A 19,145-nucleotide genomic window follows, 5' to 3' on the forward strand; every position below is an offset into this window, starting at 1 on the left:
TCATATTAAAGCCTGTTTTTCCACTTAGTTCTATTTGTATTACTAAAAAACATCAGATTACTCACTTGTCAAAATAATCAGTAGATTACTTGATTAGCAAAATAATCATTAATCATTAGTTAGATTAGTTAAAACGTTTCAAAATACAACTGCATTGTTTAAATTTTTGTGATTAAAAGATAAAAGACTTGTAATTTGAAAATTTCTTAAAGTATCAAAACATTGTCTCGTTCTATTGAACCAAGTATCTGCATTTTGTCTCACCTTGTGAGCTAAGTGTATTGTCACACCCCTAGTGCCTATGAGCGTGATAAAGCTCATAATTTTCCAAGTGTATGATACAGCTTTCATTCTTCAGGTCAATCATATATTCATGAAAAAAAAATCAGTTTGAATAAGAAAAGCGATAACTTTGTCATAGTATCCTTTCAGATGTTAAAGTTGCCACAGTCATTGCATGCTTTGCGTGTACTACCCTATAAACTATAAATCTAAACTATACTATCACATTACTATGTCACCTACTCAGGGAATGTTGTAATCAATAAAAAAAAATTACCAGACGACTGGAGAATGAGTTTCAGCTCGCATTCTCACGCTTCATACTGATCTTTACTTGTGTTTGGCGCTTGGCGAGTGTACATTTTAGGCCCTGATCAGATATGCTTTACATACACAGCCAGTCAAACGTTTGGACACACTGGAATGAACTTATGTAATGGATTTATTTTATCATTACAGCACCAGAAATCCTGAATTATGAGCCAATAAGCACAGCGACTGACATGTGGTGAGTTATTTTCCCACAGTACCTCATGTGTCCTCCTGAAGGTCATTATTACACAATAAATACTTCTCTGGTGCTTTCTGGTCAGTTTTATCATGTTTCAGATCTAGCCTCAAGTCTAATTGTGTGATTTCCTCTAAACAAACAGTTTATTCACTGTTAAAACTCTCGCACTGTTGCTGGTTCAGAGTGTTGGTTGTTCAGGATATATAATGCAAGAACATTTGTGCCCTAAAGTCTTGTATCAGCAATACTGCTTTGAGAAAAGTCTGTTTGTCACCTGCTGTGTGAGCTTCAGCATGCGGCTCCTCTGTCTGACAGGAGCATCGGTGTCCTGGCGTACGTGATGCTGACGGGGATCTCGCCGTTCCTGGGGGACGATAAGCAGGAGACCTTCCTCAACATCTCTCAGATCAACATCAGCTACACTGAGGAGGAGCTGGAGCATCTGGATGGAGCCGCCGTCCACTTCATCAAATCCCTGCTCATCAAAGAGCCAGAGTAAGACCGGAGAGAGACAGTAAACACATGTATAATGCTACAACAGATTTCTGTTTCATATAAACATGTATCACAGTTTCCACAGAAATATTGTGCAGCACAACTGTTTTCAACATTGATAATAATCAGAAATGTTTGTTGAGCAGCAAATCAGCATATTAGAATGATTTCTGAAGATCATGTGACACTGAAGACTGCAGTAATGATGCTGAAAATACAGCTGCGCATCACAGGAATATATTACAGTTTAATATATATTCACATAGAACACAGCTGTTTTAAATGACCAGCAAAATATATAACCCTGTTCTAGTGGTTTTTGAATATTTTAATAAAAAAATGTACATATTGTGCCTTTAATGTACAGCAAATAGAGAAATAAAACAAATTTACTTGAACAATAGTTAAAATTTCTTCAAATGGTCAATTCCTCTGTACCTCTAATAGACTTCATAAACAATCTTTTAATATTTATCTATATATTAAAAGGGTTGTCCATTAATTAAAACATTTAATCAGATATGCTGATTGGTTATATCAATTATATCAATATATGAATTTTAATTAAGGATCATTTAAGAAATATTTGTAACAGATGATTAAAGCATTGGAGTTCAAATGTTTGTTTTATTTCAATATCCTTGAATATAAGCTTATAACTGGCCTACAGTCCACGGCATATATATATATATTATTTTTTTGCAGTTAGGTTTATTTGCCTGAGGCAAAGTCAGGGGCTGATCATACTATATTTTGTGTATTTGGTGTAACAGAATATGTTGACATGCTTTAATGTTCAAAAAACACATTATTTTTCAAATACTGTACAGAATCACTCCAAGATTATTCAATTTAGCATACGTTTTGGTCAAGTAGGCCACCTGGAAGAACCTAACTCTTATATATTATATACATATAGATGTATTGTATGGTACATTGATAACAGAATATCCCTGTCAAATTCTTCTGTCACAACATCCTGGAATGAGAGCAAAGGCTTAATGCCCACATCCTCTATAAGAAGTGTGAGAAGACTATTGAGTTTGTCAAATTATTCAGTTGATTTTAATAGATATGTCTATATTAGCTTAAACACAATGTTTTTGACTGTCTTCTGGGGGTTTCCTATGTTTGGACTAGTCGACAACGCTTCTACAAATCTTACAAATCTTCTGTTTAAACATTAGTGAAATTTGCTGTAGCACACATTCTGAAATCATACAGGACATGTTTTTGCATTCGGTTTGCAGGTTTTTTTTGTCTTTGATGTTTTTTTTTTTGTTGTTCTTTTGTGTGTGTGTGTGTGTGTGTGTGTGTGTGTCTTGTGCTATAAGCAACATATCAAAAAATGATTCAGCTTTTAAAAGTTGCCCTCTGTTCTATTCTCATGCACTCTGTCTCACTATTTTTGAAAGCAAGACCATGTCCTGTACGAATTTGGCTGACGATTAATTGTCTAAAAATAGTCACGGTTATTGCAACTAATTGTCTGTTTTAGGGCTTTGGCGATTATGCCGATTATCACGATTAATTGTCTGTTTTTATGGCTTTCATTATATAATTGATTCATTTAAGGGTTCAGTAAATAATTATGTTATCTTTTAATCTTTTAGAGTTATTATTTTGCAGTGTAAGATTACATAGAGTATTCAAAATTCTAAGAATCGGCCAATACCAATCCAACACCAGTGCTATTTTTTTTCTACACCCCTACAGAATATCAATACTGTGTTTCTGGAACTAATTTCCTCATTACAGAGAAAAAACTACATTTGAATAAAAATATATAAGCTATTAAATTAAACTAGCGGACTGTATAATTTAGCAGCAAAAACAATATCTTGGGAAAAAAAATCTTTGGTGCACATTATACAATTTAAACGTTTATTCTGTTAACTATTTGTATTCTTACAAAATACATTCATGAATATAAGATAGAAATCATGAGAAAAAGAAAGGCTTCTAATAATCTTTCTGTTTGTGATAATTCCTTCCTTCCTTAAACTTAAAGTATTATAATGGGAATATATCATCTTGGAGAGAGAGTTTTATGCTGACTGGACTAAATTTTTTTGTGCGGTCGCGCTGGTCAACTCATAAGCGCTGCAATTTCTGTTGCATATGAGAAACATCAAACGGCAAACAAAAACTGAACGCATAACGAAACAGCGCTTAGAGTGTATACTCGCCGCGCCGCGCAGCAAAAATGACACTCATATTGAGGAAACGATGGACGGTTTTCAAGCGAAAGTAAAGTAAAAGACCGCTTCTTAAACCAGAGAAGGTGAACATGCTGGTATTATTGTGGGAAAAAAACATGCAAGCACTGTCACCGTTAGTTTTACTTTTCATATTGTTTTCATTTTTGAAAAGCTTGTTATCTTTGCTGTTTACCTCACATTACGCTATGGAGGCTCTCTTTTATTTATTTATTTGATTCCTCAGTGTTTGCTAAAATATTGCGACCAAATCATGTGCTCGTGCGACCAGCTGAGAAAGTTAGTTGCAAAAGAGCGACCAGTGGGAAGAATGAGTCTGGAGCCCTGTATAGGCTATACAGTGAATGAAAAGCAAACTGGTGCTCTTCTGTTTCTTTTGGTATATGACTCCCCCTTGTCTCGTATAAAAGGCACAATAATTGCGGTTGTCTGAAACAACCGCGGTTAGATCAAATAATCGCGATTAGACGATTATTTAATTATCGCGACAGGCCTACTCTTGGGTATTCTGTGCTGCCTGCTTTCAGTAAGACACCTTTCCTGTAGTAGTACCTGAGCTTGGGCTGACTGCAGGCTATCAAAAACATGAAAGTGGTTATTATGGCATTTGCATATGGTATATAGTTAAATATATTATTTTTTAGATTAACTGCATATTTTTAGGCCTTTCTCTGCATGACAGTATGACTTGCTTTGTGTTTTGTATGTATTTTCATGACTAATAACTGTTATAGTAGTCAGCTCTGATCAGTAGCCTGTATTTATTTAGTGTATAGAACTTTCTATGATGAAATCATCCATTCGTTCAACTGAATCCTTTATTAAGATATTAAGTACATTTTGTCAGTTAATTATAACAGTTACGTAAGACTTAGGATGTGTATGTCTTTTTTTTTAATTAGTGTCTTTTTTTTTTAATTAGTGTCACCACTACTGATTCATAGCCTGTCTTGCTCTCTGTCTCGCTTAAGATTGTGGATCCTTTGGCTCGTGGGCGACAGTTTCGTTATGAGGAGTCCGAGCGACCGAGGACACCCCATACAGCATATCCTCCTTTGACCCCAGGAGTGACCTCTCTCTGCTCATTCACCAGCCAGCGCTCTGGTTACACACGTTTGCCACAGAGAAAAAGAGAATCGGTGGCTCGTATGAGCCTCCGTGCTGCGTCCAACCTTCTTAAGGTGTGTGTGTCACCACGGAAAGTATTGACATTGCACCTTTGTAGATATTATTTTTTTGCATGTTAGTATTTACCCCCAAATAAGGTACTTGTATGTGCATACATTTTAAGGAATTTAAGGGGTTCACCCAAAAATGAAAATTTTGTCATAATTTACTTACCCTCATGTTGTTCCAAACCTGTATGAGTTTCTTTCTTCTGTTGAACACAAAAGAAGATATTTTAAGGAATGTTGTTAACCAAACAGTTTGTGGTCCCTATTGAGTTTCATAGTATTTTATTTATTTATTTATTTATTTATTGCATACTGAGGTTGTCACTGGCTACCAGCAACTGTTTGGTTACCCACATTCTTTAAAATATCTTATTTTGTGTTCAGCAGAAGAAAGAAATTCATTCAGGTTTGGAACACTATGAGGGTGAGTAAATGGTGAAAATCTTTTGGGTGAACTATCCCTTAAAGTGTGTGATTATAATGAATTGGGTATTTACGTTTTTGACCATTATAAACACATTTTCCAGTCCTGTACTGTAATGGCTATATGGCTGAGCTCAAATTGTTTTTCATTTTATTAATTTTTTATTTTTATTTGTTCCTTATATTTTTATTAGAATATGTAAGGTTGTGTCATGTGGTACTATCCTGACATGTTCTGGTACTATAGGTTCGACAGGGTCTACAGGGCACCCAGAGTGGACGTGGATTTCAGAGGAGGAGTTTTGCTCGGCCCAGCTGGCTCGAAGACGACACTGTGGATACAGCAGACACCTCTGATTCAGTTTTTTTTAGCAAAGTGCGTATATTTATCTGTCTTTGTCTCCAACCTTTCCACTCCCTAATGAAAGAGAAGTGTGCTTAAAGGGATAGTTCACCCAAAAATTAAAATTTGATGTTTATCTGAAAGCACCCTTGTAGTGTACTTCAAATCTTAATTATATATTTTTTAAAAACTGTACTTGCAGATAATATAATATTACTGAAATAAAAGGGTACGTAAGTGTACTTAGAGTACACTTTCATGACTGTTTTCTTTCTTTTTAAAAAGTGCACTTTGTAATATCAAATTAGTTTACCTGAAAGTACATTTTAAATCAATAACATTTGTTGTTACACTTATTTTGATATGTTGATTAACATGGTAAAGCACATGTAAAGTGCTTGATTGTAATTTTAACTAAGAATAATTTTTGTATTACTCAATATTACATTTAAAGGTAATATATTTAAAATGTACTAAATTGCAACCATTAAAAATGTGAAATTACAAATCTATTTTAAATACATGACACACAAAGTTCAAACATATTTGAGTTACCATAAATGCTTGTCAGTACATTTGGCAGTACACTTTAACCATATTTCAAAAACAACAGAATTATGAAATTACATATAAAGATTAGATTTACTTAAGAGTGATTTAATGACCCACTTAAAAAGGACTTCAGTTCAAATAACTGGATTTAATATACATTTAAACTATAACAAATTTTCATTTAATTGCAAATAAATATTTGTAATCATTACATTCAGTTTGTATTTAAGTATATTCTACTATATTATTACCATAATAAATACTGTTTTAATACATTTTTAAAAGTATGCCGAAGTTTACTTATTTTTCACAAGTGCTTCAATTTTGCAGAGAAATGCTTTGTAACACTTTAGATAAGGAAACTCGTATTCACAATTAACTTAAACTCCTAATCTGCTGCTGATGTGGTTCGGTGTTCAATTAAAGTTTTATTCAAATGTTAAATAATAATATGTGTATTTTTTTTTTGTAACGAAAAAAAATTCATAAAAATAAGGCTTTTATGAAAACTGCTTACCAACAGACAAACCATTCACAATTGTTAAATTGGGCTAAAATAGAAGGTTCAGAGTGATACTAAATAAAGAGCCATTTGGGAGCCGGCCCTTCTAAGGGAGCCGAGCCAAAGGAGCCGAATCTTTGAAAAGAGCCGAACTTCCCATCACTAGCACAAACGGCTCGATTAGTTCCGGGTTTGATGAAGGCCCGCCTTTCGAAAAACGAAAGGCTAAAGATATCATTTAATAATTATATGAGTCTGAGCTCATTTGTATTTTGTGCTCACACCCAGGCGCAGCGCAGCCTATTCCTTCAGTATAAAGCAAAGCCTAAAAAATCTAGCTTAATTTTCGTTTGCTCATTTTCAAACAGAACGAAATAATAATAATAATTCTTCTTCTTCTTCTTCTTCTTATTAGGCTATTATTCTTATTCTTATTATTATTATTATTTGGCTATTATTATTGTTGTTGTTATCATTATTATTATTATTAGGCTATTATTATTATTATTATTATTATTATTAGCCTCACCTATCCTACCATATAGCCTATCTATAATAACGGGAAAAAATGTCGTTTTTATGACAAAATATGTCGTTATTACTAGAAAAAATATGTAGTTTTAACGAGAAAAGATGTCGTTTTAACGAGAAAACATCTCGTTTTAACGAGAAAAGATGTCGTTTTAACGAGAATACATCTCGTTACTAGAAAAGATGTCGTTTTAACGAGAAAACATCTCGTTTTAACAAGAAAAGATGTCTTTTTAATGAGAAAAGATGTCGTTAAAACGAGAAAAGATGTCGTTTTAAAGAGAAAAGATGTCGTTTTAACGAGAAAACATCTCGTTATTACGAGAAAAGATGTCGTTTTAACGAGAAAAGATGTCGTTAAAACGAGAAAAGATGTCGTTATTATGACATAATTGAATGGAAAAAAAATATGTGTGTGGCAGCAATGCATCAACGTACTAAGTAACCACTGACAGCATAAAATATGTCGTTTTAACGAGAAAAGATGTCGTTAAAACGACATATCTCGTTATTACGACATAATTGAGTGGAAAAAAAATGTGTGTGTGGCATCAATGCGTCACCGTACAGTGAAACTGTTATACAGTTGAATTTATTTATACTATAGTCCAGTGTTTCCCAGGCAGCATATATATGCAAACTCATTCTCTGCCAGCAGGAGGCGCTGTTGGAGTGGTAGAGATCAAGGTTTCCCCGGTAACGGCTGTACACAAAAACAATGCTTTATCAGACATTACATGCAAGATTAAATGAAAATGACATCCAATTTTCTGAAGACAGTCAGTTTCCTTCAGAAATACAGTGATAAAAACACCCACAATCAATGTATGGGCCTTCTAACCACGACCTCGCCCCTCCCCACCCCCCAACCACTGTTGCCAACTCTGGCAAAACAAATAAGCAACCGCTGCTTCGAAAACAAGCCCAATTTTTTTAAATGATTTATTATCATCAATATTATTTATTATCAATTATTTATTACCAATAAATGAGCCTGCAACATATTCAACTGAAACCACTCTTTTATCTGAAAAGCAAAAGCTATTTTACAAAAATCATCAAACTGCAACAAAAATGGGAACAAAACTCATCTCCAATCACCTATGTGCAGAATAGGATTGGAGAGATGGAGAAGGATATAACAGGAACAAAGGATGTAACATAGCCACATATTTATAGCCTACTAAAATATAAACTATTCGAACCATATTTACTCTTAGTATTAGTATAGGACTACTTGTTTTTTATTACAGCCCATGATAATTAATACATTACAAAAACATTGTTAAAATTAAAAAATAGGCTAAAAGAAAGTCATCTCATTCCTCTACGTCTACTTCTATCATCGCTTGGATTACAGCGTCACGCGCCTTCTTTTTGAACGTGATTTTCTCCAATGAGGGGGAGGAGGGGGCGGAACATTTGGCAAATTACGCTGCAGCACTTATATTTTTGCACTGGTTGGCTAACAAGCAACCATATTTTTTAAAATAAGCCCAAAAAACCGCAACCCGCGACCTGAGATTTTTGGACTTGGCAACTATGCCCCAAACCATTCGAATTTCCGTAGGCGGGAATTATTTTAATGATATCACAAAACCCGAAAAAACAAACGCTGTAGTCCAAACGAGTCGTTCGATGTAGTTCTTGAAAAGGGATTTAAAAAAAAAAAGGAAACATCTCCCTTTGGAGTGGACTTTGAGATTCGTAAGTTTGAATATCTGTTTTTATGCCCAAACATACACACTACACACTGACTAAAATTCAAAAAGTGAAAAAGCATAATAGGACCCCTTTAATGAGTACTAATAAACAGTCAATATGCTATATGCATGTTAATAAGCAACTAGTTAATAGTGAATTGTGTTTCCTAATCTAAAGTGTTACCAAATGACTTTTGGTGAGCTGTTGGCAGTAAATGTGTCACATTCCTTTTCCACCAAAATTTTGCTAGTGCTCAAGTTAGAGGCAGTTGCACTGCCAATATATCTGAAAACAGAATCTCAGAATCACAAGTCATATAGTGACAAAAATTATTTTGTTACTGCACATTCTATATATATATATATATATATTAATGTGTGTATCTCTTTCACTCTTTCATAGGTAGATGTCCATGAGGAGCTTTATTCAATGGCAGATGATGTTTTTGAGTCACCCCCTATATCAGCTTCTTGTCATGTGGCAGATGTTTCTTTGGGCGAGGGAATATCATTTCCCAACTTGTAAGTTGTGAAAATCTTCCAACTTGATGCTTTAACAGAGAAATTTGAAATAATTTTAAATGTGAGACTAGATCTGTAGCCTATTCTGTAGCTTTTTATTTTTGCAGATATTTAGTACTTATCTGTTTTAATATTGCCATTCCTTTTTTTCTTTGTCTTCAGGGGAAAAAAGGATGTCACCAAAACTGTGACCCCCTCTGAGAGAGAATCTTCTCGTCGTGGAGGTCGAATTGCCTCCAAAGTGAAGCACTTTGCGTTTGATAAGCAGAAGCGTCAGTATGGTATGGGTGTGGTGGGGAATTGGCTGAACCGACACTATAGACGCAGCCTTAGCAGCCAAGTACAGAAACAACTGGAAGATTGTCATAGTCATCGGTGAGTTATGAACACCAGATAGGCTCCTCCACCAGAAGCATGTCAAAATTAGATGTTGCTTTTAGACTGTTGAGAGAACGTTCTGATGATTATTTGTCTTTTTGTCAGGCCATATTTTACCTACTGGATTACCTTTGTGCATATTATCATAACATTGCTGTCCTGCATTACATATGGATTTGCTCCTGTAGGCTTTGCCCAACATTCCACCACTCAACTGGTAAGATATCAAAAAGAGTCCTCTCAACTATAGGAAAGGTTATTATAAATTATAAATAATATTGTTAGAAAACATCAGACATGACCAAATCACGTGGATGTTGATTATTAAAATCTAATTTCAGCAATTTCAGCAAAAGATAGTTCTCACTTAATTTATTGAGAAAAAATGTCTTCATAACCAAGTTTGCAAAATTGCAATATATATCTATGATTTAAGCATTGTTTATACTGAACCAGCTTTCACAAGCAGTATTGTCACATGGTAGCTATTACTTTTTAAATTGCTGGTCAGGAAAGACCAGTCACATTATTACAGGTTATAAGGGGACAGAAAGCAATCAACAGCCCATTTAGTCACCCAGTTAATTTTACACTGTTTAAGTCAGCCATGCTGATAATATTCTATTTTCCATCTATTATGTCAGACATTATGCAGCACTGACATGCTCTGTGAGGGCGGCTCTAGTATTGTGTTATAGCTTCTATTGTGGGAGTAATTACAAAACTGTTCGTTCCCTTTTCTTTTCTCTCTCTTTTAGGTACTGAGAAACAAAGGAATCTATGAGAGTGTGAAGCATGTGCAGCAGGAGAACTTCTGGATTGGTCCTTGCTCTGTAAGTGACACAGAAAGTGCCTATTTGGTTGTTAAGACCGATGACACGCATCTCAGGTCCAGATTAGATCATATCCCAAAAGCAAACGACAAATGCTAATTGCTAATATACACTCATGGTGTGCTGTAGTACTACCAAAAATCATTTGTTTACATTATGTGTGGGATGAAATGTGTAATGACACACCAACACAGACATTAACGATGAACCCAGATGCAGGAGTTTAAAACCAAAAACTCAGAAATCACAGGTAGGTATTTCCAAAAAAGTATTTAAAAAAAACCTGGAACATAAACTTCCATCCAAACTTAAACTTTTCAACGAAAAATGAAAATGTTCTGTTAAAGCTGCAGTCCGTAACTTTTTTTGGTTAAAAATGATCTGAAATCAATATTTGAGCAAGTACATAACCAGCCAGTGTTCAAAACTATTGCCTTACTTTAGCCCGATTCACAACGGTTAGCTTATAATAATGTTTTCTAATTTGAGTGGTACGGGTAGGTTTTCGCGGGAAATTCGAGCATGCCGCTGCGTCATTACGTCATGTCTGTAAACATAAAGAAGTTGTCCCGGTTACTAGGCTATCACATGTGAGGATCCTGCAGGTAGCGGATCGTTTATAGCCTTTTCTCACAGCAGCCAGAATAATTAAATGTATCATTCTGATGGCGGATTGTAATCCATAAAGGATTATGTGTTTATGAAACACATGTGAATGAAATTAAATTATATTCCAGTTATAAATGTGCTTCTGATTACAGATAGCCTGGGATTACAAAGATTTGCATTTTAAAGAAAACCAGTTCGAAGGAAGCATAATGTGCTTTTTGGGTTAAAAGAATTTCTTAATATGAAATTCGAAGAGTATGACAATTAGATTAGACTGTGCAGAAATTGAAATCTACATGCTAATACACACTATACTCATAGTCATCAATGCTGATGTTGTTAACATTAATCATTTGAGAATAAAGTATGACAATAATAATAATTTGAATGGTCTGATGTGATATGAGCTAACCGATCTTTAGATTTAATCACCATTGGTAGCGAGATTTATGGTAATGCTCTTTTCCTCAGTTGGTCAGAACAAACGTGGCAGACTTGTTACTTACTTGTTCAGATGACAATATCTGGTGAAAATTCTTATTTGGGTCGTATTCCAAGAAGTAGGCTAGAATCTGTGATTGCGAAGTACAGAAAATATCCATTCCTCACCGGTGCGGTGACTGACTTCCACACATACTCTTCAGAACATTAGATTCATCCGCGCTGGAGCCGTGCCGACTCACAACCCACGCAAGCTAGATAATTCCGCACACAGCTGCAATTCCAGGTTTTCAAACAGAGATGGCGACAAAAAGGCAAAACTTACAGACTGCAGCTTTAATTTACTTGCCCTCAGGCCAATCAAGATGTAGGTCTTTTTTTCTTCAGAGAACAGTAAAGAAGATTTTTAGGTGAAACTTCCCATCACATAATGACGTATGTGCGGGCACATACTCACATGTAAGCTGACACTGTTTGCTTCCAGCGGAGAGTAAGGACTCATGTGCAGACCTTCAACCAGCAGTACCAAACTTTAAAGCTCACAACGTAAAAATTCACAGCATAAAAAAAAACCTCACAGCATAAAATTCTATGTCATCCTCTTTCACATCGAAATCATCAGCCATTGTAACTTTTAAGTTGTGAGCTTAAGGCGTTGGTACTGCTGGTGAAGGTCTGCACACGAATCTTCACTCTCTGTTGTAAACAAACAGCGTCAGCTTATGTGTAAGTATGTACCCGAACATAAGTCATTATGCAACAGTCGTGAACGAGCTGAGAACAGTTTTTCTTGAGTATAGATGCTTACATAAAGCCATTATGCTTGTTTATTTGCTACCTCCAGCCATGAGTCATGTAAGGGACAAGGTTTGTCATAGGCCCTAATTGTCTCGTTCTTGTCTCTGCTAAATGGTCATGAAACCCCCTATGTCAGTATGGATTTTTTTCACTGCAGTTTTGAAAAAAATGTGAAATAAGTGGGTTTGGTAAGCTGTAAAGTGGAGGGGAAAGGTGATGGAAGCAAAGATATTAAATGTCACAGATGTATATTTACTGAGTAATCCACTATTTTGTAGAGGGGGGTCAAAATGACAATTTTCACCCGAGATCCGGAGCCAACTTACAGGGGGGTAAAAATTACTTCAGAAAGATGCCAGCTTCATTATGTTATTTTTCTCCAGAGATAGATAGGTCTGTTAGTAAAATCTGTTGACTTTAGTCATCTTTGTTGCATTATGTGCCTGTGGTGACCGTTCAAAAATGGAAAAAAGCACTTTTCAAGGGTTTTTTTTCTCCAAAGTTTTCATGTCTGTAACTCAAGAAGTATTACAGATATATGAATGCTCTTTTAAATTTCAGGTGTTAAACTTTCCTTTTGGCATCTTCATTTTTAAGGCCCTATTTTGTTCAGTTCGAGAGATGGCTCCAGGAGTAAATTGTTACATTTTATACATTTTCAGTGGTCAAAAACCAAGTGTGGATCACTTTGCATTCAGCTGTTACCTTTTTCTTTTAAAGAGGAAGGTCTGAAGAACAAATAATGTTGAAACTAGAAATGTATTTTGTTTCTCTCTATCAAAACAATAGTATAGAAAATGCCTGCCTTAGTGCCATAAATATTCTTTTTCCAAAGTTTGCGTGCCTGTAACTCAAGAAGTATTAAACATCTAAATATGATTTTAGATTCTGGTTCTTAATAAACTTTTCTCTTGGACTCTTCACTTTTAAAGGGGTCCTATTATGCTCTTTTACAATGTCTTGAATTTGTATTGGGGGTGTTCTAGAACATGCTCTCATGCTTGGTGGTTCGAAAAACGCATTATTTTTTACATAATTTACATTATTACAATACCTTTCTCCCCATCCTGGCACAAACGGCTCGATTAGTTCCGGGTTTGATGAAGGCCCGCCTTATGAAAAAGTAAATGTGATGTGATTGGTTAGCTGTCCCAGTGCGTTGTGATTGGCGAACAGCTTAGATGGTGTTTCAGTACTGCCCCGCCCCTTGCCAAAGCAGCAAGTTCCGTCTGTTCCGGTTTTGTTAAGGATGACGTCAATATTGCCATATCAATTTGAGCCGGATTCAGACCCAGAGAATATTGAACAAGAGGATCGCGCAGAACCTTTGCATGCACGGATATTGCAAGACATATTAGAATGGTAACTTTGTTTTTGTTTTTTGGCTAAATCACGTTTTAGATAGGATGCCAACAACCGTTTAAAAATAACTGCATTTACTATGTACAGATAAGCGCATATGTATTATTTTTATTGTTATTTAATTGCAGTGAAACTGTTATATAGTTGAATTTATTTATACCATAGTCCAGTGTTTCCCAGGCGGCATATATATGCAAACTCATTCTCCGTTTTCATAATTGTAACATACATATTACATACATAATTATTCAGGTGCATGTGTAATAACTTGCGAAAACTTGAGGCTACAGCAGCACTCCTTCGTCGTCGTCTTGTCTGATGCACTCAACCAAGCCTTCTAACCACGACCTCACCCCTCCCCACCCCCCAACCATTCGAATTTCCTTAGGCAGGAATTATTTTAATGATATTCTAATGGGCCACTTTGTGATATCACAAAACCCGAAAAACAAACGCTGTATTCCAAACAAGCCGTTCGTTGTAGCTCTTGAAAAGGGATTAAAAAAAAAACGAAATATCTCCCTTTGGAGTGGACTTTGAGATTCGTAAGTTTGAAGATCTTATAGAGTTGGATCTCTGCCACAATTCTGCACGGGAAAGGTCATATTTTGAGCGCGCAAAAGTGCGTTTTGCACACGCGTGGACTGAGTTTTGTGGAGAAAATGTTTGTCTCGCAAACACTGACTAAAATTCAAAAAGTGAAAAAGCATATTAGGACCCCATTAAGCCCCTATATTGTTCAGTCCCAGAGATATGGGGAGCCCAATGTGACTCAGTGTCCAATTTGTTGAAACCTACCCCATTTTCAGTAGTTGAAAAACAAATGTTGGTCACTTTACACACAGCTGATACTATTTGTATTTAAAGAACAATGTCTGAAGAGCAAATAATATTGAAATGAGAAGTGAATCTTGTTTGCCTCTATCAAGAAAATTGCATAGAACATATTTGTCAAAGTGCCAAGAAAATGTGCTTTTTTTCCCCCAAAGTCTGCATGCCTGTAACTCTAGAAGTATTAAATATTTTAATATGATTTTACATTCTGGTTCCTACAAAATATTTCTTTTGAAATATATTTTTTAAGCCCTGTATGGTTCAGTCCCAGAGATATGGGGATCCCAATATGACTCAAAGTCCAAATTGTTGAATCCTACCCATATTTAGTGGATGAAAACCTATTGTGAATTTGTGTTTATCTAGTCATGAATGTTGACATTGCAACACTGAAAAAAATGTTTCATTCATCCAATTAAAAAAATTTAGGGTAATGATTCACATCTATATTTTTTAACCTGAGCCCATGAAAAATAAATAACTTGCTCTTAGGGCCTAAGTTTTTTTAATTGGATGAATGAAACATTTTTTTTTTTCAGTGAAGTATGCAAATAATTACAGTAACTTAGAGTTTAGGAATGTACAACCCCAATTCCAGAAAACTTGGGGACGTTTTGTAAAATGCAATAAAATCAAGAATCTGTGATTTAATTGACAAAAGTACAAAGAAAAGATTTCCAAAGTTTTCACTGACCAACTTAAATGTAGTTTGTAATTGTAAACAAATTTTGATTTTGATGGCTGAAACACACTCCAAAAAAGTTGGGACAGAGGCAAAAAAAAAGTGAAAAGGTTATATAATATCCAAATTAAACTCTTTTGAAACAGTTCACAGTAAGCAGGTGAATTGGTAATAGGTGAGGGTATCATGTTTGGGTATAAAAGGAGCATCTCAGATTTTTGCAAGCAAAGCTGGATCACGGCTCATCACTTTGTGCCAAATTCATGAGAGAAGTGTCAAACAAATAAAAAATCCCATTTCTCAATGCAGAATCATAAAGAATTTAGGTCTTTCACCAACTACCATATATAATATTGTGAAAAGATTCAGAGAATCCAGAGAAATCTCAGTCTGTGTAGGGCAAGGCAGGAAACCTCTGTTGAATGTGCATGACCTTTGAGCCCTCAGATGGCATTGCATAAGAAACCATCATGCTGCAGTGTTAAATATAGCCACATGGGCTCAGGAGTACTTTGGAAAACCGCTGTCACCTAACACAGTCTGCCGCTGCATCAATAAATGCAACTTGAATCTCTTTTACTCTAGGAAAAGCTAAACATCAGTTCTATGCAGTGATGCCGCAGGGTTCTCTGGGCCAGAGCTCACCTCAGATAGTCAAAAAGACATTGGAAATGTGTGCTGTGGTCAGATAAGTCCACACACTTGTTCTGGGAAAAATGGGTGTTGAGTTCTCAATCCCAAAGACCAAAGGGATCATCCAGACTTTTATCAGCGACAGATGCAAAAGCAAACGTCTGTCATGGTATGGGGGTGCCGCAGAGCAAATGGCATGGGTGACTGTCATATGTGCGAAGGTGCCATTGACATGGAGGCATATATTGGAATTGTACACATACTGCCATCAAGATGACATCTTTCATGGGAATTCCATGGTTGTTAGATCAAGACAATGCCAGGTCTCATTCTGCATGTGCTACAATAGCGTGGTTTTGTAGACACAAAGTGAATGTGAGAGACCTTAAATGAGTCAAAGTTTGACTTACTATCGGTGATTCTGCCAAATATGCCGCTTAGCAGTGGATACTACTTGGTCTATGACTATGCTTCACATGTTGCATACTTATTCCAGGTGTGGCAAATCTTGGTTTATTGAATACAATGGGAATGGGGATAGCAACCACACTTCCCTATAAGGCAAGGGAGTTGTTTCAAACATAGTTACAATACTGCATGTTTGAACTCTTTGTAGCTTCAGAAGCTTTTAAAAGTAACAAAATCCCTTCTTACAAATATACCTGAAACTGATTCAAATGTAGAATCCTATGAATAGACTACTGTGAGCAAGTTAATGTGCCTCAACTTGACAATTTCAGTGCATTTTTAGCACTCAGACATGTGTTCTATGTAACTGTTTTGATAGAGGGAAACAAGCTACAATTCTAGTTTCAACATTATTTATTCTTCAGATATTCCCCTTTAAATACAATAAGTATCAGCTGTATACAAAGTGACTGACATTTGGTTTTCAACTTGGACATTACAAATTGGACATTGAGTCACATTGGGATCCCCATATCTCTGGGAATTAACTATATATGGCTTAAAAATTAATATTACAAAAGAATTGTTTATTAAGATTTTTAATATTTCTTGAGTTACAGGCACACAAACTTACAAAAGAATATTTATGGCACTAAGACAGGTATGAACTATGCAATTGTTTTGATAGAGGGAAACAAGATACATTTCTAGTTTCAACATTATTTGTTCTTCAGACTTTCCTCTTTAAGAGAAAAAAGTGTCAGCTGAATGCAGTGACCAACATTTGTTTTTTGACCACTGAAAATGTGTATGATTTAACAATTTACTCCTGGAGCCATATTTAGATTCCAATATCTCTGTAAGTGAACCATATAGGGCCTTAAAAATGAAGATGAAAAAAAAGTTTGTTAAAACTTGAAATCTAAAAGGATATTAAGATATCTTTAATACTTCTTGAGTTACAGGCATGCAAACTTTGGAGAAAAAAACTTGAAGAATCTGATATAGAAAACATATATAAAACATATAGAATCTGATACTCATCTAATACAGATATAAAACTGAGAATCTGATACTCAGATTCTATGGAAGAGAATATTTGCCTGATGAAAGCATAAATGATATTAATGTGGGAACAATGACTATGGTTGTTAGGGTGAAATATTCAGCTGTTCTACTGTTGTTACACTGTTAGTTCTGACAAAACTTTAATTTCACTCTTTGGGGCACCTGTGTACAAACCTCTGTTCACTGCTACTGTGTTCTTTGTTCCATAGGAGGATCTAATCCACTTGGGAGCAAAGTTTTCTCCATGCATCCGACGAGACAGTCAAATAGCGAAGCTAGCACAGCAGGCCAAAGATCTAGAGAGAGAGTCCGGCTGCTGTGTACAGAACGATGGTTCTGGATGTGTACAGACCCATAGTGATGACTGCTCGGTATAAGTACACACACACACACACCCATATATATACATGAACAATAATAAACAATCTTAAACCTGTGAGAACTAGCCCACCGACTGAGCCTGGTTTCTCCCAAGGTTTTTTCTCCATTTCTGTCACCTATAGAGTTTTGGTAACTTGCCACTGTCGCCTTTGGCTTGCTTAGTTGGGGATGCTTGACTGATTGCACAGACATTATTGGAAGAAAGATTAACTGGATGATGACATCACTGAATCATCAATGAAATTACTTTAGCTGAAAAATGACTCTTTGTTATTGTCAATTATTGACAAACTATTTTCCTGTTTGACACTGTAAAGCTGCTTTGACACAATCAGTATTTTATAAAGAGCTATACAAATAAAGGTGACTTGACTTGACTGTGTCATATACATATATAAACACTCCACATGCACACCTGCACATAATCTTACTGTATGTATACACAAACAACAAAGCAGTTGTGTATCTAGAGTACTGTAGTGAAAATTAATTAGTCATAAATTTCAAACAAAGCTTTTGTCTACCACCTAGAGGAATCAAGCTGAGCATAACTTTTAATTACTTTAATTCATTATGACCTGAAAGTATAAAGATGTCTTGATTTTGGTGCTTTCTCTTTAAGAGAATTAAATGACTGCTAAATAAATTTTTGCTCTTTTCTGATCCTAGGAGACTTTAGCAACATTTATAAAATGGAACAAAGAGAATGTAGACATGGTGACATCTTCACGTGCAGTCTGTCATCAGGACCCAAGGTATCTTTCAATTAAATATCTCTCATTGTGTGAGGAAATGTTGGAGCATTTTTTTAAATATTGTTTTGTTTTTTGCAATCCATGCTGGGAGCAGGACTTGTGAAGAGCCAGCCTCATCAGGACCCCATGTTTGGCCTGATGACATCACAGAGTGGCCGGTGAGAAAACTTTACCTTCATAGAAGTTCTGTCTTAAGATTTTATTATTATTATTATTATGTTTACCAATTCAGAGAATGAAGTCAAACATCAAATAACATACTACTTGTTTCACTTCTGTTTCAGTTTTTATAACCAATTCTTACTATGTGTTTCCAGATCCCTACTATCCGAGTCTTACCTATCAGATAGGTCCTTCAAAGTATCTTGGAGAATTGAGGTGTCCAAGTCGCAACATCTAACTACTGGTGTGCCTCAGGGCTCAGTTCTTGGACCACTTCTCTTCTCTGTCTACATGGCATCACTAGGTTCTGTCATTCAGAAACATGGCTTTTCATAATGAATCTCATTCAGTTACTATTACCTACCCTCTTAAAATCCATTTAGTAGTTGTTTATTCACCCCCAGGACCACTAGGTAACTTATTGGATGAATTATATGTGCTGCTCTCAACCTTTCCTGAGGATGGTACTCCCCTAGTTATGCTTGGAGACTTCAGCATCCACCTAGATAAACCTCAGGCTGCAGACTTCCACACTCTGCTTGC

At 35.6% G+C, this 19,145-nt stretch overlaps 1 protein-coding gene across 3 annotated transcripts in view; it reads left to right on the plus strand.

Annotated features, from left to right (window-relative positions):
* The window catches only part of LOC107702988 (inactive rhomboid protein 2), a 61,053-nt gene that overhangs the window by 25,629 nt on the left and 16,279 nt on the right, over nt 1–19,145 (plus strand). For all 3 annotated transcript variants that reach the window (XM_016505476.1, XM_016505475.1, XM_016505477.1), the window contains 9 exons: nt 4,479–4,688; nt 5,353–5,481; nt 9,140–9,258; nt 9,421–9,633; nt 9,742–9,853; nt 10,395–10,469; nt 17,514–17,675; nt 18,355–18,440; nt 18,535–18,598. In XM_016505476.1, the coding sequence (XP_016360962.1) occupies nt 4,479–4,688; nt 5,353–5,481; nt 9,140–9,258; nt 9,421–9,633; nt 9,742–9,853; nt 10,395–10,469; nt 17,514–17,675; nt 18,355–18,440; nt 18,535–18,598 (1,170 nt within the window). The remainder of the gene's footprint in view (nt 1–4,478; nt 4,689–5,352; nt 5,482–9,139; nt 9,259–9,420; nt 9,634–9,741; nt 9,854–10,394; nt 10,470–17,513; nt 17,676–18,354; nt 18,441–18,534; nt 18,599–19,145) is intronic.

The sequence above is a fragment of the Sinocyclocheilus anshuiensis genome, unplaced genomic scaffold (genome assembly GCF_001515605.1).
Source record: "Sinocyclocheilus anshuiensis isolate Anshui unplaced genomic scaffold, SAMN03320099.WGS_v1.1 scaffold1039, whole genome shotgun sequence".
Lineage (NCBI taxonomy): Eukaryota > Metazoa > Chordata > Actinopteri > Cypriniformes > Cyprinidae > Sinocyclocheilus > Sinocyclocheilus anshuiensis.